The sequence below is a fragment of the Crinia signifera genome, chromosome 9 (assembly GCF_055691185.1).
Source record: "Crinia signifera chromosome 9, ASM5569118v1, whole genome shotgun sequence".
NCBI lineage: Eukaryota > Metazoa > Chordata > Amphibia > Anura > Myobatrachidae > Crinia > Crinia signifera.
Window position 1 is genome coordinate 39,058,186 of NC_139225.1, and position 25,304 is coordinate 39,083,489.

Consider the following 25,304-nt stretch of genomic DNA (forward strand, 5'->3'; position numbering starts at 1 on the left):
CGGTCCAGCAGCCACCAGTTGATTGGCTGCTGGACCGCAAGCGCCCATTGGCTAGCGGTCCAGCGTGAGATGTGAATGTTACATACAGTAGCAGCACGTCTCTCTCCTGGAGTGCGTAAATAAACAGCGGGCAGGGGAGCGGGGCGTGGGGCGTGGGGAGCGGGCAGGCGATGCCGGGCGGCCTGGAGCAGGTTCCGGAACGCCGTTCCTGATGACGTCATTTTTAATTTCAGCTTCAGGAACGGCGTTCCGTACCGTTCCGGCTGAAAAATAGCCCTGCGTATAACTGTGAAGATATCCGCGTCCCCTCGCCACGCTTCGGGCTCGGTGGCTCGCTGCGCTCGCCACACTATTCTATTCTCACTCCACGCCCTAGTGGATAGTAGGGCATGAAAAGGTCGGAGGACGCGTACCGCCGCCCCTCGCGGGCTCGCTGCGCTCGCCACGCTTCGGGTTGGCGTGTACGACGGGGACATTTATAATGTGAAATGGGTCATATTGACCCATTTCACATTTTTTGACATTTTTACACCATTTCAATGTTAAAAAATTTTTTAACATTGAATCCTATGCAAAAATCGGGTGCATCGCGTCGCATCGCGTCGGGACCAATGTTAATGGTCCCGACCGACGCAATGCCCCCGATATTTTAACTTCCCGACAAGATTTCAATGTTAAAATTTTTTTTAACATTGAAGTCAATGGAAATATCGGGGGCATCGCGTCGGTCGCGTCGGGACCAATGTTAATGGTCCCGACCGACGCGATGCACCCGATTTTTGTTTCCTAGCCGGCAAAATGGACCTGATTTCAAAAGAAATCGGGTCCATCGGGGTAATCGTGTCCCTTAATTAAGGGACACGATTACTTACGATTGTGGCCGTGCTAGGAAACAAGTACCGAAGAATCTTATCTTCAATAGAACTCCAACCAATGGGTTCATTATATTTTTTCCTGTGGAGACCAATGGGCCTTATTCTACTTCACTCTTTCTGACAAAATCCTTCCTAGATGGACAAAACCATGTGCACTGCAGGGGGGCAGATGTAAAATGTGCAGAGAAAATTAGATTTGGGTGAGTTATTTTGTTTCTGTGCAGGGTAAATACTGTCTGCTTTATTTTTACACTGCAATATAGATCTCACTTTGAAGTAAAACCCCACCCAAATCTAATTCTATCTACACAAGTAACATCTGCCCCACCTGCAGAGCACATGGTTTTGTCCATCTAAGAAGGAATTTGTCAGAAAGAGTGAACCAAAATAAGGCCCAATGTGTTTTTCCCTGTGGGGGTGTGATGATGTGCCGTCAGGGCCGGCGCCACCACTAGGCAAATCTAGGCATTTGCCTAGGGCGCCGGCCACTGGAGGGCGGAATTTGCCCCCCCCCCCCCGTGCCGCCCGGGTACCTGTCCTGCGGCGCTGTGTATTTAAAGCTGGTGGCGGAGGCAGCGGGGGTCCCTGCAGTCCATTAGAAATAACGAGCGCTATGAGCCGGGTTATGCGGAAGCGCTTCTGTTGTGAAAACACTGGCAGCACGGCGCACGCTGATCTCAGCCAATCAGCGTGCTGCCAGTGTTTTCACAACAGAAGCGCTTCCGCATAGCCCGGCGGATAGCGCTTGTTATTTCTCTAATGGACTGCAGGGACCCCCGCTGCCTCCGCCGCCAGCTTTAAATACACAGCGCCGCAGGACAGGTACCCCCCTCCCCCGTCACCGGACAGCGCCGCAGGACAGGTACCCCTCTCCCCCGGCACCGGACAGCGCCGCAGGACAGGTACCCCCCTCCCCCAGCACCGGACAGCGCCGCAGGACAGGTACCCCCCTCCCCCGGCACCGGACAGCGCCGCAGGACAGGTACCCCCCTCCCCCGGCACCGGACAGCGCCGCAGGACAGGTACCCCCCTCCCCCGGCACCGGACAGCGCCGCAGGACAGGTACCCCCCTCCCCCGGCACCGGACAGCGCCGCAGGACAGGTACCCCCCCCCTCCCCCGGCACCAGGGCGCCCCCACCCCGACTCGCCTGGGGCGCTCCGGTGCCTTGCACCGGCCCTGTGTGCCGTGGCAATTTTAAAATCTTGTTTGGTGTGCCGTGAGTTGAAAATCACTGGTGTATGAGGCAAAAGTGTTGTTCTCCTGCAGGCTTTAATTATCTGTAGCAGATGAGCCCCCGGTTTCCTTGGTTGTATACTAAACAATATCAGCAGACTTTGTGTAATGAATAAAATGTCCTGCCTCATATGTTCCATCTCTGATGAATGTCAAGGACAGAAAAATGCAGCTGTATTTGTCTACTGCTGACTGGCGCTGTCAGTCAGATAGGCTAAAACAATACTAGCGGCACCGGGCACCATCTACACCTGCCTGCAATGGACATGATGGTGTCAGTCATTTCTGAAGCTATGGGGTGCAAAAATCCATTGCGGAACATAACAGAACAATGGCAGTGAGGGTGTGTCTGCAGTGCTGGTAAGTTACAGTGAGCACAACAAGGGGAAGCATATGGCAGAGGGGTGTGGGACTGTGAGGAAATCAGGGGGTGTAACGGAAAGAATGAAAACTGCATAGAAGGGTGTGTTAGTGCTAAATGACCAAGCAGCCTTCACTTTGCCCTGAGAAGCTTTCTCACCACAGGAAACAAACATAACAGAATCACCACAAGATGCTGGGTAGCGATGCTGTGCCAGCACAGTAACAACTTCCTTGGCAACAGAAATAGTCCCACCATTGATGCTTTCTAAGTGCAAGTTATCGCTGTACAGATTCTCATTGAAATATGTCACGTTATTCCAAATAAATGTACATTTTTCATATTTGACTGACATTTGACCACTAGGTGGCACTGCCCTTTGACCATTGTTGCCTACAGCTCTGCAGATTTACAGATAACACATACACAAGTAAATTGAATACATACGTAGTCTTGTAAAGCATGATGGTAGCAAAAAAAAAAAATAACTAAAGCACAGATTTACTGACAAATTAATTTTTATGTTCCTTTTTAAATGTTAGTAAATATATGTTCTAGCCCTGGAAGCCCAACATAGATTAGTTAATTGTCTTGCAGGTGCGGAAGTGGCAGCAACCTATGTTAATACAGTGGGAAGGGAATGCATATAATAAGATGCAATTATTAATTCTACAAACAGCAACATGTAGTGCCATCTGGTCAAATAAAGCAAGTATTTATAATAAAGTTGTGGAATAACATTGTTCCTTAACTTGCCCGTCAGACATTTTATCCGAGCCTATGCTTTTGTGTTTGTATGAGTATAATAATGTGACTGGATCTATAATCTGTCCTGATCCTGGACGCTCTCATCCTTACTGATGTTCTGTGTACTCTGCTGTGCACATGCTAATTCCTCTATTGTCACTGTGGCAAATTGCTACATACATTGCTGGCCTGTAATAAGTAACAGGACACAATACTATTAGGTGATCTGGGGTCATTCCATTGAATGATGGTCATGATTCAGCCCTGTTTGCTGGGCTGCATATACTCACAGCCTAGCGCAGAAGTAAATGCTGGCCGCCGCACCCCCCCCCCCCCCCGAACAGCAGCTGCCCCACCGCCATACGAATCATCCCCTCACTAGCATGCAAGGGCATGTGTACACTAACACATAAACACAGACCATTGGTCCAGTAGTCCAGTGAGAATGATGTTTTAGCATATTAGTTGAAGTCTTACAATTGGGGAGATTTCTGCTTCATTTCTAAGAGATTTGGCTAAATCAGGTAGCACGGGCGGTGTAATGGTTAGCATTACTGCCTCACAGCACTGAGGTCATGGGTTCAATTCCCACCATGGCCCTAACTGTGTGGAGTTTGTATTTTCTTTCTGTGTTTGCGTGGTAGGTTAATTGCCTGCCCACACATTAACCCTAGAATGTCTCTGTGTTGTGTGTGTGTACATGTGGTAGGGAATATAGATGGTAAGCTCCACTGGGGCAGGGACTGTGGAATATATGTGTGCTATATAAATAACTGTTAATAAATAAATACATAAATACAAATAATAAATAGGTGGCAGCCAACCAGCTAAGTGGAAAGCAGAGCCTAACTGATCTTGGAGGAGATCTGGCAAATGCATGGGCATAATGATTTGGAGGTGCGGTTCCATAATGACGCACTTCTCAGCAAAATGTACCATAAAGATTGTAAAGGTGGCCATACATCTACAGATCAATTGTTAGATTGGACCGATTGGAACAAAAACCTGGTAATGAATGAATGACAGTTTTTGGCAGTTTTCCAGCATTTCAAAGCAAATGGTCAACTGTCATTTACTCTCATCCATTACCAGGATTTTGTTCCAACCAGCTCAATCTGACAATCGATCTGTAGATGTATGGCCACCTTAAAGGCCCCCATACATTAGTCCAACTTGTCCTAGGGACAAGTCGGACCTGATTTCCCCTGCAGCTCCCCGGGAGGGGGACACACGATTAGGCACTTGATGTGCCAAGGTTTGCATATGATAAATCGCATGGATTTATCATATGCAGTCCCCGGGGAGCTGCAGGAGGAGGGAGTTGTGCGGGGGACAGCAGCGGAATGCCGGCTAATTGAGAGCCGAGCAGGGAGAGGCTACATAGGGACCCGGGCAGGAGGAAGCTGTTGCGGTGGGGTGACAGCGGGAGGCGAGCAGGGAGAACTTGATGACATGACGCTGGCTGCCGGGCAGCGCCGCAGCGGCGTTAGCCGGGAGGAACAGATAACTTGGAAAAAAAAAACGCCCATAGAGATGACTAGCAAGCCATTGATTGGCTGAGACCTCTCTCAGCCAATCGCTGATTGGCTGAGAGAGGTCTCAGCCAATCAATGGCTTGCTAGTCATCTCTATTGGGCGTTTTTTTTTTTTTAAAGTTATCTGTTTCTCCCGGCTCCCGCCGCTGCCCAGCAGCCAGCGTCATGTCATCAAGTTCTCCCTACTCGCCTCCCACTGTCACCCCACCGCAACAGCTTCCTCCAGCCCGGCGCCATATGCAGCCTCCCCCTGCTTGGCTCTCTATAGCCGGCATCCCCCGCCCGCTGCTGTCCCCCGCACGGCTCCGGGGCTGGGCTGCACATAAGATTTGGCAAATCTTATGTGCAGCCCGTCTGACCTCCTGACCCCGATCCGATGCGCACGGGACCACGCATCGGAGCGGAGGGGATGTCTACAAGTGTGATTTGGGCCGATTTCACTGCCCGATTCATCCGAATCGGGTGAAATCGTTCCCATATCGCATAGTGTATGGGGGCCTTTAGCTTGCAGCAGGGCTCTCCTACCTCCAAGTCTGTCTGTTGTTACCCAATTTGTTTTATCACTGTCTACTATTGTAAAGCGCAACGGAATCTGTAAATAAATAAATAAAGGCTGAGCCATTTTACTAGGAAAGTGTGCAAAATTCCAGAGGATACTCTGATCTCCCGAGTGTCAGCGAGAAGAGAACGCCCCTATGTAGTAGAGTCTCAGAACAGTAAGCGGCTATGCAAAGCTTAGATCATTGAGGAACCACTACAACTATCTTTATTTAAAATGCCATGAACAGACTGTTGGAATGTTGCATTAACTTAAGCAACTGAAGTGAATTTCAAACTGCTACCTGTTCCAACTCAGAGGGGATGCGGATACAGTCAAAAGGTCAACGACTATTGGTCGACACATGGGAAAGGTTGACATGCATGTTCAAAAGTTGTTGTTTTTTTAAACCTACTTGTTCATACTGGACCTGTAGTATCCTTATAATGAGCAGCTGTAATGTTTACTATGGGGGTGATTCTGCATTGATTGGACAGGGCTCAATTCAGGCCCGTTCCGATGGTGCAAATACGCGCATACACAGACCCCGGGAACAAAGGAGCCATTCCCACCAGAGGGGGGCATGTGTGGGCGGACATCGGGCCGGAGCAGAGGAACACCCCACGTTTTATGGGCACGACGCCCACATTTTCATGTGCTAAGACCCGTGGCTGTATCCTTGGACGCAGCATCACTGGCATTGGGAAGTGTGCAAACAAGGTCCATCTTGAGTAACTTCAGTGTAACTCAGACGACCGATGTTCACGCAGATGATCCGATGCTGCGTCTTCGTGTGCAGCTGCAGATCACAGAAGCCAGCAATTGGTGTCAATTGCTGTCATAGATAAGACGCAGGCCGATGCCTGCTCAGGGCGGTGGCTGCGTTAAGATTCCAACCTGAATTAGGCCGTATGTCACAGTATCCTCGATCAGCAAAGCTGGTTATCAGCCCTATCTAATGGGGCCTAAACATGAGGAGATTTGCTGAGCGTTCTGAGCGATGCTGGATTTCTCAGCGCACAGCACTGCACAGCGATGTACCAGCACTGTATACTGAACAATCTGTCAGGGCCAGTGTTCTCCGGTGACAAAACTGGTGCTGAACGGTGATGTAACTAGACTTATCCAGCATGCTGGATATTAATTGCCGATCAATAAGATGCCCATGCACAGTGCAATAATTGCATGCGTTTTGGTCTAGATCGCATTGCACGCAAATCGTGCATGTGATGCGATCGGGACCTAGTTTTAAAAGTATGTGCAGCACATACTTTTTGAACTGTGCGATGGGATGTGCGCGGGAGCTCGGCTTACATCGCACCCGCAAAATGCACTGTGTATATGCACCAATAGTGACACACAGGGCTGCGCATCGCTTTGCCCCCTATACACATCGATGTAGGGGCATTTTCTAAGCGATCTTATCAAATCACTTAGTAAATGCCCTGAAATCGCCCCATGTGTAGGCCACATTACTTTACAAGATCCATGTTCACATGTAAGCATACAGGATAAATCTATTTTCCCAGAGTAATTTGCTTCCTGAGGGAGCTGCCATGTGTTTCGAGCACAAATGCTTAGTATGTGCGCTGGCAGAATGAGGGAATAGGATGGACCAGGCTGACACACTACGCTGTAAAACAACAAAGCACAGGCATGTGTAACTAAATCCCCCGACTACTTCCATTTTAAGGAAATTTTGAAGTGAAACAAATTCCGACCTTCTGTAAGACATTAGTAAGCCCTGCGGTCTGCCGGCTGCACACAGCATTCCCAGTCACATGACTCATCCCGCCATCACCAAGATATGGGGCTTCCTCAGGACAAATCTGCCTGCACTGTGTTCATAGCAGAGGTCAGGTCTGGAAAAGGCACCCTGAGGCAGTAATGACATTTATAGGGGATGCCAATAACCTTCCTTATTAACCCCTTAACTCTGCATGAATATACTTTTATTAAAGTGACAAATGACACATTTTGGTGTAGACGATTTGCAGATGATATAGGGCATAGGTCTGCGACGCCTGCCCCGCCGCCAAATGGACTCCCCTCCATCGCCAGCGCCAGCCACATTCCCTCGCTAGCATGCGAGGGAATGTGTACGAGAACACAGCCCCTCGCATGCGGTCAAAGGGGAGAGAATTAATTCGATAGTCGCCGACCATCGAATTATTTCTCTCCCCTTCAGTAATAAAAGTCAGTCAGAACTGACTGTTATTACCGTCAGAGATCGACAAAAAGGGCGCGGTGCTGAAGTAATGTGACAGCAGCCACCCGCCCCAAACAGGCATCGGCCCACATCTTGTGTATGTTGATGCCAATTGCTGGCTTCTGTGATCTGCAGCTGCACACGAAGATGTGTGAACATCGGTCGCTACTCAAGATGGACGTTGTTTGCACAGTTCCCAATGCCAGTGATGCTGCGTCCAAGGATACAGCCACGGGCCTTAGCACACCCAGAAAATGTGGGCGATGTGCCTCTGCTTTCTGTATCCAGAAATCACCCCAAACAGCCACAGCATGTCAATCATGTGGCTTAGCGGGACTGAGATTGTTATCACAGATTGACAACCATCGGAGATGTACGGTACAATCAGGATTGGGTACATCTCTGAAATGTGTATGGATCGTTAGGGCGACAGTCATTAGGTCAACCACTATTGGTCGAAAAGGCTTTAGGTTGACACATGATAAAGTGTCAACATTTATTAGGTCGACATGGTCATCACATGAAAAAGGTTGACATGAGTTTTTTAGTTTTTGTTTGGTTGTCTATGTTGACATAGGTACCATGTTCCCTGCATGGCTCTCTGCATTTGCCATGCAGAGAGACACGAATGTATCAGGAGGGACCGCGGCAGTAATCTCTGACCCCCTCCTGCACCGCCACTGGAGACCCCACGGGTACTCGACTTTGCGCATCTCTGGAAGGAGCCTGTCCCTGCATGTGCAGGATAATACATCCCTGCGATAGGATTACTTATTGCAATGCGCACCTGGGTGGTAATAGGGTTGTCAAAGATGAGTGTAAGGTATGATATTCATTGTGTCTCCTTCACTCAGTGACTCAGAAACCTGTGTATTACATGTTATCCTTTGTATCCGTTATTATAGAAGCCTTAGTCACATCCTGTGATTCTCTGGGTGCAGACATGCATCAGACTGGGCACTTTCTTCTGTGTCTGTTACATGCAGCAATTGTCCCAACCTCAGAGAGTAATTCCCGGTACTTGTTTCCTAGCACGGCGCCCACAATTTTGATCGTAGTACATCTTATACAATCGCATTGCATGCAATATAGCGGCATGCGATGCGATTCAATGCGATACGATTTTGAATTGTACAAGCACCCTGATGGGTGCTTACAATGTTAAATGCACCCCATTGTCAACGCCACCCCCGCTATCAATGCCAACCCGAAGCTTCGGGTTGGCGTTGATAGTGGGGGTGCCGTTGACAATGGGGGTGCATTTAACATTGTAAGCACCCATCAGGGTGCTTGTACAATTAAAAATCGCATCGCATGCCATTTGCTGTTATGCAATGATATGCAATATTTCATTGTACCAGAGCTCCTGTTAATTTAACGGGAATATTGCATCGAACACCACTAAGTACGGTATGCGATGGGTGCCGTGCTAGGAAACAAGTACCTAATTACCTATATTCAAACTACGCTCAGAGCAGGATCCAGCCATTATATAAGAGATTTATACCTAATGGTGTTCTAATCTTTAATTGGTCTCTAAGGGCCTTATTTTGGTTCATTCTTTCTGACAAAATCCTTCTTAGATGGGCAAAACCATGTGCACTGCAGGTGGGGCAGATGTAACATGTGCAGAGAGAATTAGATTTGGGTGGGGTTTTACTTCAAAGTGAGATCTATATTGCAGTGTAAAAATAAAGCAGTCAGTATTTTCCCTGCACAGAAACAAAATTACTCACCCAAATCTAATTCTCTCTGCACATGTTACATCTGCCCCCCTGCAGTGCACATGGTTTTGTCCATCTAAGAAGGATTTTGTCAGAAAGAATGAACCAAAATAAGGCCCTAAATCTCCTACTAGACTATTATACAGTATCTGCTGCAAACTGGGCAGCTTACTAGACATCACCTAAAATACAACTTACCGCAACAGGAAAGGACATTCCGCAGAACACGCATGTAGACGTTACAGTGACAGAACACGCATGTAGACGTTAAGGTGACAGAACACGGCATGTTTTACATTGAATGATTGTGCCCAGTTCGTCTGTTTTCTAAAAATTAAAAGAGGCGATATTGCCCATACCATAGCAACCAATCGGATTATTTCTATCGTTTTCTAGGTTGGAATAGAGAAATAATAGAGGGAATCTGATTGGTTGCTATGGGCAACAGCATCTCTTTTAATTTTTAAAAGCTTTAATAAATGTACCCTACCCCTTTGTATATTGTTTTCCACCAAATTCACAGAACACCCGGGATTTTGGGGGATCCCTTTCCATGGTCCCCTATTTCACTGCCCTGGGTTATTCCCAGGTTGATCCCTTTTCCACTGAAAAGAGAAACCCGGGAAAGCAGGGCAAAAGGGGGGACAGACTGACAGGAATCATCGGCTGGCGGGCACCGGCGGGGGGTGTTTGTGTGTGTGTGAATGATGGGCAGGTGGGCACCAGTGAGTGGGGTCAGTGACAGGTGGGAGGGTTACTGCACAAGCTGGGTCCGGGGGGGGGGGGGGGGAGAAGGAGTGTCAGCGGCTGTGGGCATGCAGCTTGGTTGCCAGGTAAGCCCCCAGATTTTTACCTGGTCGCCATTTCCACTGAAAAAAGTCCAGGGTCGGCGCGCATTCAAATGCAAAAGAAGGGATTTTAAAGTCGGTGGAAAAGGGTTATACTGTATGTAGAGAAACTGCACTGCTCATAGGTTTCTTGATAGGAAGTGTGTTGTGTGTAGGAAAAATAGCTAAATAAATAATAACAATCTGATTGGTTGCTAGGGCAATATCCCATCTTCAATAGAACTCCCATCTTAGTAAATTTAGCTCTAAAGGAGCCCATACACGGTCCGTTGTGTACGGCTCCGTTCTGTACTATGCGATGCGCGCTCCCGCGCATCACATAGTACGGTACAAAAAGTATGTGCTGCACACTTTTTGTACTAGGTACACATCGGATCAGATCTCAGTGCATGCACACTGCATGCACTAGGGATGCGATCTGATCCGATGTGTGCTGTTTAAGCACACAACGGATCCTATTAACGGACCGTGTATGGGGGGCTTAAAGGTGACCTTTTCAAAAGTGTCACATTGCATGTGTTTTAGTTTATAATAGGCACAAGGCATTGCAGGCGCCGTGTTGCCCAGCTCCAGCCTGGAGCTGACGTCACACCAGCTCTGCTAAAACACTTAGGCACGCCTGCATTTTCCCGGACACTCCCGGCGTTTTTCTAAGTACTCCCACTAAGCGGCCAGTTACCACCCCCAGATGCCTACTCCCTGCCAATCACCTTGGGAACAGCATGCATATAGATATAGTAGCGGGATTTAATCGCAGGACATCCTCACGCATGTGTATTGCGAAGCACAGTGTATCAATAATCGCCCTCAGTGTGAATTTACGGCCCTGCAAGCAGGTCTGAATTACCCCCCATTGACACACAGAATTATCTATTTCTCTGTTATGTAGACTATTTATGTAGTATTATAAATATACGTTATGTATGATCAAATTACAGCAATAGACACGGGTGAATATAAAATACAGCACCATGATGCCTATATATGACACCAAAGGTCCCCATCCACTGGTCAGATTTTTCATGAGATTCAGATGGATCTCCCTCACATCAGCTGTGCGGCTAATACCCCTTTTACACCGCCGAAAAAAACCGTTGTTTTTCCCTCATGGACCCGGGTCAGAGGCGGTGTAAAAGTGGTTAACCCGTGTCCCTTTACGCTGGACCTGGGTAGAACACAGGCAGGACCTGGGTAGAGGGCAGTGTAAATGGGTACGCGGGGTCATCCGACCCAGCTCCCGTTTACAGCAGTGGGGGTAGCCCATCTCCTGACCGCAGCCCAACCACCGGACCGAGGGGGTGCACACAGCCTCCGCTGCTGTCTGCTGGAAGGCAGGGAGGAGAGGGAGCAGGTGAATTTACCTCACGGATGGGGGCTGGGGGGTTCACAGCGACTGGGGGCAGCCCAGCAGCTTACCTTGGTGCTGGGCTTGCTCTGCGGTCCACCGCTATAATTCTTCCTGCTTTGCCTTATTAACAAGGTGAATCAGGAAGGGACATCGACAAGACATCCCCCCTCTGGCGATGTCCCCTCCTGGAGATCTCCGTCCCTGCTGTTGAGATAGGGCTTCGCGTGCTGCTGGTGAAGCCAATATCAGCAGCGGGCAGAACGGTCAGCCATACATTTGGCCTGCTATCATTTAGATAGCAGCGCCGATATGGACAAGCGCCCCTGTCATTTACCACACCCCAGCTCCTTTATAAATGGGGGAGAAGTGGTATCAGTGCACATAACGTGCGCTGATACCTCTTCACCCCCATAACAAACTGTCATACATCTGCCCCCATGTTCCAAATACCGGGTCGGATCCGGGATTTGGGTGTAAAAGGATTCTCATATCTATCTGACTAAAAAGCCTTGGTGCTGCACCAAAGATCCATCTGATCTGAAACTGTGCAGCCTGTACTATTTGAACTAGGTCCCGATCGCATCACACGTAAATTACATGCGATCCGATGTGATGCGATCTAGTTCAAAACACACAGGAATGATTGTACTGTGTATGGGCACCTTTAGTAAATTGGTCTCAAAGAGTGAGGTTTTCCTCTAATAATTTTCCCATATGTGTACAGCAGCAAGTTTCTTATGTTGTCCTCTTATAAAGCAGTTGTTCTCAACACTAGTCCTCAAGTAACCCCAGCAGGTCATGTTTTCAGCATTTCTGCATTTTGATCCAGCAAAACAGAAATCCCAATCTGTTGAGGAAACTGGAGGACTGGCGTTTAAAAGCATTAGTCATTTTCAAGTCCATCACAGACCTCACGAGCGCAGTCCTCAAGGCACCCTAGCAGTCCAGGACTAAAGCTGTCTACATACAGGCATAAATCGCTGGCAATATGGTCGCTGGGCGACCATATTGCCAGTGATTGGAGTGTGCACGGGCCATAAATCGCCGGATGCGTGCTCCCGTTTTCAGCCCCCTAATGGTCGCTGGTCGGAGGAGCATGCTCCTCCGACCAGCGACTTCCCCTGCCTCTTCTTCCGGCAGTGTGTCATTTTCAACAGTGACCATCTCCGGTCGCTGATGAAAACGAGACACAGCAATATATTGCTAGCGATCATATTGCCAGCGATCATATTGCTCCATGTGTACACAGCTTTAGGGATATCAGCCGGTGTGGATCGTATTGTCGACCACTTAGGTCGACAGTCATTAGGTCGTCACCGTTGGGTCGACAGGTGGCAAGGTTGACAGGTCTCTAGGTCGATATGGGTGAAGGTCAACAGGTGGCAAGGTTGACAGGTCTCTAGGTCGACATGGGTGAAGGTCAACAGGTGGCAAGGTCAACATGCGACAAGGTCGACATGGGTTTAGGTCAACACAGTGCTAGGTCGACATGGTTTAGGTAGACAGGTCGGAAGGTCGACATGGTTACATTTACAGGCTTTTTTACCTGAATGTCGACATAGTCGACATGGACACAGTTGGAAGTTAACCGCTGCCCCTTGCATCACTCGTGATGCTTTGGGCACGGTGCCTTGTTGCGCTCGGCACACTATTTTATGCTCCCACCACGCCCTAGTGGATGGTAGACCATGAAATATGCCTGTCGGCACATGACGGCTCAAAAAACAGTAAATAAAATGCTGTGTCGACCTAAAACCATGTTGACCTTGTCCCATGTCGACCTCGACACCTGTCAAAGTTCACCCATGTCGACCTAGACACCTGTCGACCTTGCCCCCTGTCGACCCAATGGTGTTGACCTAATGACTGTCGACCTAAGTGGCTTCGACAATACGACCGTATCCCGAGAAAACTGGTAACAATGTTCTGCTTCCATTTTCTCACACAGTGTTTGGGCTGAATGTAATATAAATAAATGTAAATAAATAAGTTACATTTTAACTGAAAAGTATACACATCAATTGTGATTGAAGGTTAAACTTTAGACAGTAGGATAACTATAAAAGACAGATGGAATAGAATGGAATGTTATCTGAAGCAGACAGGCAAATACTGTAGATAGATTACATAAATAGATTATTTCAATAAGTTGAAGATATATAGGTAGGTTAGCAAGACAGGACGCACACATCAAGGCAACTAGACAGAGCAGCACTGCATAGGTACATGATGCGTATTTTATATATAGTATAGTGTTTATATATATATAGGCAAATGATGTGTATAGTATATATAGCATTACTGGTCTATGTATAGGTATATTAAGAACATAGTACATGGTTGCCTACCTGACCCTTCAGGGAGGAAATGCTCTGTTCCTGGGCTTCCCTGGAATGTATGATTGCCATCACCTGTGGGGAGCTGGGTAATTGATAAGAAAGGTGTTTCACCACAGGTGATGGTAATCATACATCACCAGGGCAGTCCAGGAACAGAGCATTTTCTCCATCATGGAGAGGGTCGGGTAGGCAGAATGGGATCATTGGATAGACTAGGTCTACCAGCATTAGGTCGACACCCACTAGGTCGAGATGACTGAAGGTCGACATGTCTGTGGGTTGACATGGGTTAGGTTGACAGGGTCATTAGGTCAACACAAACATTAGGTCGACATGGGGAAGGTCAACATGAAGTTTTTCATGGTTTTTGCCCTGAATGTCAACACAGTCGACATGGACACTGAAACATAGCACTGTGTCCCCTCACATGGCTCGCTGCGCTCGCCATGCTTTGGACTCGGTGCCTCGCTACACTTGGCACACTATTTTATTCTCCCACCACCTAGTGGATGGTAGGGCATGGAATTCCACCTGTTGGCACATGCCCGCTAAATAAAAATAAAAGTTAAAAACCTCATGTCGACCTTTTGCCTGTAGACCTTCCCCATGTAGATCTAATGCTTGTGTCAAACCAATGACCCTGACGACCTAACCCATTTCGACCTTCAGTCAAGTCCTGCATGTCGACCTAGTGCTTGTAGACCTAGGGCCTTATTTTGGTTCATTCTTTCTGACAAAATCCTTCTTAGATGGGCAAAACCATGTGCACTGCGGGTGGGGCAGATGTAACTTGTGCAGAGAGAATTAGATTTGGGTGGGGTTTTACTTCAAAGTGAGATCTATATTGCAGTGTAAAAATAAAGCAGTCAGGGCGAGATGTACTAAAGGAAAAATGCGGTAAAACCCCCGTTTTACCGCATTTTCCTATGCACTAAAACCCGTATCGCAGGGCAGGGTATCGCCACCTTTGGGTGGCGATACCCTATAGAAGCCTATGGGCTTCTTTTCGCCGCCCGCCGCGTCGCCGCAACCCCGCCGCCTCGCCGATCCCCCCCTTTCCCCCCTCCCTTGGGCTTACCTTCTTGCAGGTCCTCCTGGACCCCGGAAGGTAAGCCCTTCCTCCCCCTAGCAACGCAGCCGGACGTCCTTTCCGGCTGCAGGGGGAGGAGGAAGCGCCGGGGACAGCTTGCTTAGCTGTCCCCGGCTTGAAAGCAGCAGAAGCCGGCTGGGAGGTGACGGAGACCCCCCGCAGACCACAGTACAGGTATCGCGGGGGGGCCTCCGTCACCGCATCGCGATGCCAGCCGCATATGTTAGTACCCGCCCTCAGTATTTTCCCTGCACAGAAACAAAATTACTCACCCAAATCTAATTCTCTCTGCACATGTTACATCTGCCCCCCCTGCAGTGCACATGGTTTTGTCCATCTAAGAAGGATTTTGTCAGAAAGAATGAACCAAAATAAGGCCCCTAGTGACCATATCCCAGGTAGGCACCCATGATATAGTATATATAGCGCTTACTGGTCTATGGTATAGGTATGCAATGTGTATAGTGCTTATTGGTCTATATAGGGTACATGATGTGTATAGCGCTTACTGGTCTATGGTATAGGTACATGATGTGTATAGTGCTTACTGGTCTATGGTATAGGTACATGATGTGTATAGCGCTTACTGGTCTATGGTATAGGTACATGATATATATCGTACTACAGTATAGTGCTTACTAGTCTATGTATAAGTAAATTAGATATATTCTATGTACTATATGGTGCTTACTGGTGTATGTATAGAGATATATTATCATTTAAATATGTATAGTGCTTGCTGGTGTATGTATAGAGATATGTATAGTGATTACTGGTGTATGTTTAGAGATATCTATAGTGATTACTGGTGTTTGTATAGAGAGATTTTATATGTGTAGTGCTTACTGGTGTATGTTTAGAGATACATTATCATTCATATGTATAGTATGTGTACAGTGCTTACTGTTGTAAGTATAGATATATAGTATCATTTATATATGTATAGTTTGTACAGTGCTTACTACACTAAACTCTCTGCTCTGTCTCGCAGCCCCGCCCACCCCATTCTCCGCCTCCTGAGACCGAAGTCATAAAATGAGCAGCGCCCATCAGAGGCTCACCCAGAGTGGAGCCGCAGCGGCAGCAGCAGGAGCAGTTCCCGGGGCGGACCCAGCAGCGGAGATGCCGGCCACAGAGAAGGACCTGGCGGAGGACGCGCCATGGAAGAAGATCCAGCAGAACACCTTCACTCGCTGGAGCAACGAGCACCTGAAATGCGTCAACAAGCGCATCGCCAATCTGCAGACGGACCTGAGCGACGGGCTGCGGCTGATAGCGCTGCTGGAGGTGCTGAGCCAGAAGAAGATGTATCGCAAGTACAACCAGCGACCTAATTTCCGCCAGATGCAGCTGGAGAACGTCTCCGTGGCTTTGGAGTTCCTGGACCGGGAGAACATCAAGCTGGTGTCCATAGGTGAGAACCTGGGGGACCCTGTAGTGTACAAATGTCCGGGACTCAGGGGTAATTGGGTAAATGGTCTGGGGTACATTTGTCCTGTACTTATGCCATGCATGTGACACATAGGACACTAATATGTATATATGTTGAAATACTGTACATACACTAGCTATAGAAAGTGTATTCTGCCTGCAGCATCCTGCTTGTGTGGAACTAGAAGTACCAGCCTGTCCTCATGGAGTGGGACTTGTAACTGCACATCTCACAAGTGATGCATACTGGTACTTGTAGTTCCACAGCCGGTGCAGAGTTGCATACCTCAAGTATAGCTAATCGATTCCAGCAAGCTTTAATTGCTAGAAGTGCTGCATACTGGTACTTGTAGTTTCACAGTCAGTGTAGAGCTGCATGTTGCATACCTCAAGTATAGCTAATGTATTCCTGCCAGCTGTAATTGCTAGTTCTGCAGACTGGTACTTGTAGTTCCACAGCCAGCACAGCATTGCATACTTCTAGTATTGCTAACCTATTCCTGCCAGCCATAATTGCTGTATTCTTTGCAATAGATCTATGGGATTTGTTTGTGTAAAAACCAGTTTGCGGCTTAGGTATGCCAGCACATGTAGGCCTGTCATGTGGCCTTTTGTTTCTAGTTTGTTATATTAGTGGTGCTGTTAATTGCTGTGTGCCAAATAGCGCTTGTTATGCCCGTTGCTTCCTCTTGCTGGCAGTGATGAGGTTAATAAGACAGCCTAGATCCCATCAGGTTGGTGTAACTGCTTTGTAGGGCTAGTCACTAATTTGGTGGTTCTTGGAATTGTACAAATTCTTTTGGAAGTTGCCCCCATCAGGGTGGTTCTAGGGTCGTGCCCTTAGTGATCCCAACAGGCCTGTGGAATGTGGTTGCTATGGGATTTCCTCAGGATCCCTCAGACCAGGCATTTCTGGGCAGGAACATAGTTGGACTATTAGGCTTGCCCTCCCTGACACAAGCAAAGATGCTGTCTGCAAATTAACCCATGTCCTCCCAGTACCTCTTCCACAAAGCTACAGTGCAGGATACGGTGTTTCCAGCCAGAACAACCTTCTTCATTCCCTTTTTCTTTTGTTGGGTCTGGAAGCATTTATGAAAACATCACATTCTTGCATTAAAGACTGAGCCACATCCTAGGCCCTGCCCTGAAATTATGGTTGGCTGCTGCTCGCTCCGGTCTCTGCCTAACGTTCTGCATCACAGCGGTGTCATCCTGTGTCACAATATGCATGCACCTAGGGCAATCCTTCAGGGAATGCTTTCTTCCCTCTGTGCATTCTCGGAAGGGATAAGCTTAATCACACGAACCCGCTGCAGCTGGGAGGGAGAATTTTGGGAGTGTCAAGGGTTTCTTCTGAAAAGTTGTAAAACACGATGAGACATGTGTCGGAGGAAAAAAGTGTTTTAAACTCCTTGAGAGGGGTGCCACTGAAATATTATTCCCTTTGGGGCATGGAGATTAGCCAAAACAAAATAGCTGGAGTCTAAACATTAGAATATACCTTTCCCTAAGCAGCTCTCTGGTGAGTGGTTATTCTTTATGGTTTTTCTATAAACTGGTTTGTGTCAAGTTAGCTGGTATCTGCTTTCTGGCCACAGGAGCGTGAAGACCAGCTGGGAAAGTTCCGCTGTAGTTATTCAGGTGTCTATTAAATAATCACTATAAATACCATGGGCCTCATTGGCGTTTGTTGTGGCTAATATGCCTTGTTTTGAGATGTAATGGTAAATTGCAGGTATGGGAACTTTTGGCCCTTCAGCTGTTGAACTACACATCCCAGCATGCTATGCAACAGTTTTAGAATGGCAAGGCATGCTGGGATGTGTAGTTCAACACAAGCTAGAGGGCCATAGGTTCCCCATGCCTGCTTTTAAAGGGTGTACATGCTAGAAGTCTATAAATGTATTTAAATGTATTCGAAGAAGCCATTCATCTGGGTAAAAGGAATTTATGCCACAGGCTGTCAGAGCCAAGCAGTTAAGTGTTAAGATGGCAATATGCAACTCTTACACATGTGCATTCTGGGAGGGAGATGTAGTTCACCTCAATGGCTGTTCTGTCTTCTTCTACATTACTCAACCGTTCTGTGTACGGAATTACTGTAAGGCGGCAAAAACAGTGGGCTCTGCTCTCCTGCTAGACATCTGCTTTACCCATCTCCTTCTGCAAATGTTCCCCTTTCTTACAGATGGACTTCCCCTGTATCCTTGCACCCTCATCTGGGTGGTATGTGCAGCCCGCGACTCAGACTGATTCATTGGGCAGCCTGGGAAGCGAGCGGCCTGGCAGTGCCACACCCGCTGTATTCTCTGAACCTCTGGAGGGAAAACCACTGTACATTCTTGTGCACTGTGCTTACCACTGAGACATGCGGTTACCAGCTCATTATGCTGTGATTAACCCCTGGTTGCCTGCAGTTCTTTAATACGGTTTTGGATTTCTTTTACCAGGCTGAGTTCACTTAGTGTTTTCCCCTGAGCTGTATGCCCAGCGTCTCAGGGAATTGCACAAGTCGCAGAGTAAAGGGCACTGCACAAATGTCCGTAATGAGCTTCTGGTCACTCCTTATTTTAATAAATGGTATTCCGCTCTTTGGGGATGGCAGGGAAAGTTAGCTAGTGGTGCATCTGAGAAATATGGATTGGGCATAACCTTTCCCATTATGATCTATTAGTTTGGCCTTATACATTCAGAGGCATTGTCACTTAGTGTGCCGTGGAGCGCTGGATCTGCTGTCCAATCACAGCAGCCCCTGTCAATGAAGCATTCTAGAAGTGCTGCTTTTACCTTATATTTTATTAATGGGCTTTTGTAGCCCACAGCTTAGCCCCGCCCCCCGGTGCTTCAATCCCTTCAGTTGTCAGTGGCGAGCATCGAAGAATTTTTATATTTTAAATGACTAAAATACAGAATGTTATAGTAATATTCTTTTGTAGTATTTTAAACAAATTACAGGGGAAGCACTGCCTCCCCTGACTGCGCGTCCCTGATATGCATTGGCATCCAAATGAAGCAGACGTGTACTATGGCTAGTGGGTAGACGGAAAGGTAACCTGCGTAGTGGGCAAGCAGACAGTTTAAGCCATGTGCTCTGTAAAAGTTGCAGGAGGGCGTGCGCAACTAACTGAATTGGTCATCAGTGGAAACTCTTCCTGAGCTATTACTCATGTGTTCTCTGCTTTTGAAAGGCAGGAAGCATTTGTCATTCCCACTATGACTTTATTAAAGGCTTTTGTGCAAAATAAAAAAATATATACATTTTTCTGTTCCTGCTGGTACCTGCACATATGTTTTTAATGCGCGACAGATCTTTTTCGAGGCAAATGTAATGTACTTGCAGTATATTCTACTAAGAACAGTGACATATAAAGGTGGCCATACACTAGAGCAGTTTGGGACCTTTTCACACTATTTTGACCCATCGGGATGGTAAATAATGTGAAGTGTTTTATCATGTATTCCGATGTGCAGTCCTGGTTGCCACAAGGATTTGTAGTGTACGTGAATGGGATTTCGTGTGATAACATTGTATGCAAAAGGACTGTATACAATATATGGCATCTGATCCAGCTGCTGGGTTATGGGGTCTCGCTGATGTAAGGAGCACAGGACATAAGTGGTCTACGCATGACACCTATGGGGGGGGAAGATGTATCAAACATTCCAAATGGAAAGCGCAGTAGCGACACACAGAACAAATCGGCTTCTTTACTTCCACAGGCCGTGCTAGATAAAGGAGTCTCTGCAAGCTTTCTGGAAGGTTGGATACATTTCCCCTCTTATATCTAACCATGTGATGTGCCTTGCCTACATGTCAAATCTACAAACGTTCAATAGGAAGCATTGTTCACATAACTGGTATGGGTCAATGGATCGACCCACTTTAAGTTGACATGCATTGGGTCAACCACTGAAAGTCTACAGTGCTAAGACAGCTGCAATAGGTCGACAGAGTTGGAAGGTCGACACAAGCCTTAGACAATGGCAATGGTTTTTGTCCCAATTGTCGGCAGACTGACTGCATGGACATCGTCAAAGTGTACAGTGTCCCCTCGCTTTGTGGCACACTATTTGACCGCCCACCACGCCGTAGTGGTTGTGTTATATGGTCCCTGACAGTCATTAGTTTGTCAGGATCCCGACTGGCTGGACTCAGACAGCGGGGCAAGCGCAACAAAGCTCCTTGCGGGCTCGCTGTGCTCGCCACGCTGCGGGCACGATCGCTTGCTACGCTCGCCACCTATTCTATTCTCCCTCTATGGGGGTCGTGGACCCCCACAAGGGAGAATAGCCATGGCCGTCGGGACCCCGAGTGTCAGGGTTTTGACTGTCGGGGAAACGGTCTGGCACCCACCATAGTGGATGGTAGGGCATGCACATATTTTTTTTGAAAAGCTCATGTTGACCTTTTTGACCATCAACCTTGCCATTGTCCACCAAATGCTTTGATTAACCTTCCAGCCCTGTCCACCTAGTGACCATATCCCACATAACAAAGGCGAACTTCAATTTAAGCTATAAAGTTTAGATTAGAACCCTGCGGTTTAAGCATGAAGTCAGTGTGTGTGCTAGGACCCAGTGGAAGCTCCTTGGCAGAGATCCCTGAGATTGGAGGGCCTGCCGCGCGCGCTGCTGTTGAAGCTGTGTAATTATGAGGTAACATCCTGCGCTGTCAGGAAGTCTGTTTTCTCCAAATTCCGAATGCCTTCTGCTGGAATGCAATTTTAGGACTTAAGCATCTAACCATATTTAGTTCCAGATCACCCTCCCCAAACGGCAGCTGCTTGGGAACCTGCTTTTATTAAATAACCCTAAAATGCGCACTGACCTGGATGAACGCTGCTAATGCACAAGCATTGCGGTACAGTCAGCTATACTGTCACGGAACATGAATGTGCTTTGGTAATGTTTGCCGTGTATTCGACTCATAGGAATTTCTACATGAGCAACAATCAGCGATGGCAAGGTCTGGTTCTCATAGAGCACTTCCTCCGACATCGGTCTGCTGAAACGGATACATAACTGAATGTTACCAGGTGTCTTGTTTAATGGCACTCTAGTGCAGGGCTGGGCAATTGCGGCCCTCCAGATGTTGAGGAACTACACATCCCAGGATGCTTTGCATTAGTTTTGCTATGTGGCCATGCTGAAACTGATGCAAGGCATGCTGGGATGTGTAGTTCCTCAACATCTGGAGGGCCGCAATTGCCCAGCCCTGCTCTAGTGTGTGCACATGAGCATGGAACACTAATGCACACTGTGTAAAGTAGCAAATTGTGCTACCTGGCCACTGTATCTGCACAATATACGGCTGCTTCCGCTGCAATCGGGGTAACCTTGTGTCGCCTCCTCCGCCTGTTCTACAGCTGGATTATGCAATTGCCATATGGACTTGACAACCTATGGGGTATGTATCATTAGGTCGACATTGGTTCAAAAGGTCAACACTAGCATTAGATAGACCATGGGTCCTCAAACTGCGGCCCTCCAGATGTTGTGAAACTACAAATCCCAGCATGCCTTGCCACAGTTCTGCTATAAGGGAGTGTTAAAACTGTGGCAAGGCATGCTGGGATTTGTAGTTTCACAACATCTGGAGGGCTGCAGTTTGAGGACCCATGAGATAGACATTGGGAAGGTTGATAGTCAAAAGGTCGACATGTGTTTTTCAGGTTTCGTTTTGTCCCGGATGTCGACATAGTCAACATGGACACCATATCGGTGCACCGCGTCCCCTCACATGGCTTTGGGCACGGAGCCTCGCTACACTTGGCACACTATTGTATTCTCCCTCCTTTCCCTAGTGGGTGTTAGGGCATGAAATACGGCCTGTCGGCTAAAAAAAGTGATAAACCCATGTCGACCTCTTGACTGTCAACCTTTCCAATGTTGACCTAATGCTTGTATTGACATTTTGTCTTTGACTAACTTATGAGTTGACAAAGTGTCTGTCTACCTTCAGTGGTCGACCCAATGTATGTCGACATTGGTTGTGTTGACCTGAGGTCAGTTTCCCAACCTATGTTTCAAGTGATCTTTATAACATGGGGAAAACTGTAAAAACCTAAATGTAGAACTTTATTGTAGCCTTGAGGATCAGTGTGGACTGTATTGCAGTAGCTGATAGGCAATCATCTGTTTGTATGCTGGTCTGTTGCCTTGTAAACTAGATCTGCTCTAGTTTTGCGGTCTATAGTTAGGCTTAAATGACTGCAATCATCTTCCTGCTGCAAAAAACATTTCAGACGAGAGCCCAATATAAGCCGTGGAACCAGTAGGTGGTTTTGAAATGGCAGTACCTGCGAGGTTGAATCCCTCTTCTCTGCTATGGCAATAGTCAGGCAACCCCCCCCCCCCTGATTTCTGATCTTGTGCCAGTCTAGGTTTTATACACACCAGTCTCTTGGCACTTTTTCAAGTTCAGCAGCTGCCGAATAATCTGCTGAGTGGCTCGTTTTTATCCCAATGTCATGGCAACAGCAGCCTCTGGCGTCCCCTTTCCCTCCAGTCTGGACCCACGGGCAGTCTGAGCCCCCCATCCCCCTAATTTCTAGGAGACAGAGTGCAAAGTAATTGATAATGTGCTGCTGTATTGTAATAATGCAAATAAGCTGCTTTCTCTCTGCTACAGACACTGGAAAGTTTAACGCCACTGTCACAGACTGAACGGATTTGGCAATGGCAGACAAAGCTGCTCCTTCAGACATTAACCATAAGTTACTTGCAGCTGACTTGTTGCAAACTGTAAATGGGGTTTCCTTGAGGAATGCAACATACGGATTGTGAGATTTTGGAAATGATGGTGGCGATACAGTTACTGGTTTTGTGACATTAGTGGCCAGTTAAGTGAGCAGCCACCCATGCAAGCGGTCTCGGCAATAAGTGCAGTCTCTCAGGGTTGGGGAAAGCCTCAGATGCAGCAACACTCCAGGCTACTGAATGCAGAGTCAGTATGTGGGATACATGGCTGCACAGGGTGTGGCTGGTTGAGTTTTTTTTTTTATTCTTGTTGATGCTGCAGAAAACAAAAGAAGTTTGTTTGATCTAAAACTGCATTAATCTTGTTTGTAATACATTATTTTTTTTGTAACTTTGGTCTGATGTAAATAATAAAGGATCATACTGTACAAATCTCAGTTTTGGGAGTCAAGGAAAAGGACTAGTCCCCAGTAGCACGTAAGTGTCCCTTTTAACCCTTTGAGTGCTAAGGGAATTTGTCAAAATAGGTGTAAAAATTGGCAAGCAAACATTCATCATGACCTGTAATGTTTACCTTCTATAGGAAACCATCTTCACGCAACATTTTTTATTTGCCTTTATATAACAAATGTGAGTGGTGGTTGCACTTTTAGCGGCTATTTTGAACATCTCACAGCAATGTTGGCACGTAATGGGGAAAAAAGTCCCAGCATGCCTTGCCACCGTTTTTTTGCTTAAATTGTGGCAATGCATGTTGGGATAGCCCAAGGTTGACCAGGCCTGCTTTAAGCTTTCATGCCTTCCTTTAATGGCATGAGGTGCAGGGATTCTAGCACCCCATGCTTTGGTACTTCTCTGGACACTTTTCTGGTTTGTATTTTAAAGTTCTCTTCATTTTTTGGTCCTGTATCTTCCACGTGGTGCATTGAAACTGGCGTTAGTCCAGTTCGTTTCATTTGATGGAGCCCACATACATGTGTACAGGAAATGCATGGTAGAGAAGATAAGACTGGGAGGAAGGCATTATTTTCCTGACCAGAGATTTGGCACCACAGTATTGTTGCTATTAGGCCTTTGCTGGTCTTCTTACCGGAAGATGGTTTCCTTTATTTAGACTCTAAATTTGCCACTAGTGCTTAGATAACAGACTTCATGAAGTAGAAAAGGGTAGGGGGGGGGGGTTCGGTACTCATAGGTCCCAAATACGCTGGAAAAACCTCATAAAATCCCTTTTTTTATTTTTTTTATTTCAATTGGACAAAATGTGAACAATCCATATGGACAGTATCTCTGGGAAGAAGTTGCATAACCAATTATCTGCCGTGCAGCCTGCCACAAGTCCTAATATAAACAGATTTTTTTTCCCCCTTTTTATAATTCAGAGCGTATCAATATTTCCTCTGCTGAGAACGTACTACACTATATACACATATCGTATGCATTGTGTGACCACAGGAATGCATCAACACCCTTTCAGCGAAGGATCTCAATATTAGAAAAGAAACGACTAAAGCACGGATCAAACTTTTTTTTCCATTAACGTACGCTGTGGCCTGGTCCCATAATGGCTTTCGGTTGTAAAACCGCTTTTATTTTTCCAGGTAGCATTAACGCTTTGCTAGCCAGTGTATTTTTGGTGGGGTGGCAAATATCAGTTTGCATTGGTAACTACATAATGGGGAGAATTAAATAAGGAAAAGGGGTATTACACAGGGTTTTTGCCAAGTGCTACTCAGATTAAATTACACTATATTTACATACCCGATAAAAGAACAATTTGTGTTGAAAACCTATATGGCCATATTGTAAAAATATTAGGTCTACAATGGCAAGGCTGACTATGGTTTTTTTGTCCCAAATGTAGACATGGACTCCGTCAAAGTGTACTGTGTCCCCACGCATGGCTCGATGCACACTATTCTGTTCTCCCTCCACACCCTAGTGCAGGCATTCCCAACCACGGCCCTCAAGGCACACACAGTGCAGGTTTTAGTGATATCCAGGCTTCGGCACAGATGGATTAGTCAGAATCACTCAGATACTAATTAAGTCACCTGTGCTTAAGCCTGGATATCACTAAAACCTGCACTGTTGTGCCTTGAGGACGTGGTTGGGAATGCCTGCTCTAGTGCATGATGGGTCATGAAATACCACCTGTTGGCTCCTAAAAAGTGTGAAGCTCATGTTGACCTTGCCATTGTTGACCTTGGCTGTGTCTACCTATTTCATTTATAGAACTAAGCCATGTCAACCTGATGACCATATACCAAATGTATTAAGCCTGTTAAAGTGATGAAGTGGACAGTACCAGTCAATCAGCTC

General features: G+C 47.0%; 1 protein-coding gene across 4 annotated transcripts in view; it reads left to right on the forward strand.

The window, feature by feature from the left end:
• Nucleotides 1-25,304, forward strand: part of FLNA (filamin A) — a 98,903-nt gene that overhangs the window by 31,014 nt on the left and 42,585 nt on the right. For all 4 annotated transcript variants that reach the window (XM_083158889.1, XM_083158891.1, XM_083158890.1 and 1 more), the window contains exon 2: nucleotides 15,841-16,263. In XM_083158889.1, coding sequence (XP_083015015.1) covers nucleotides 15,885-16,263 — 379 coding nt within the window. In that variant the 5' untranslated portion in view covers nucleotides 15,841-15,884. The remainder of the gene's footprint in view (nucleotides 1-15,840; nucleotides 16,264-25,304) is intronic.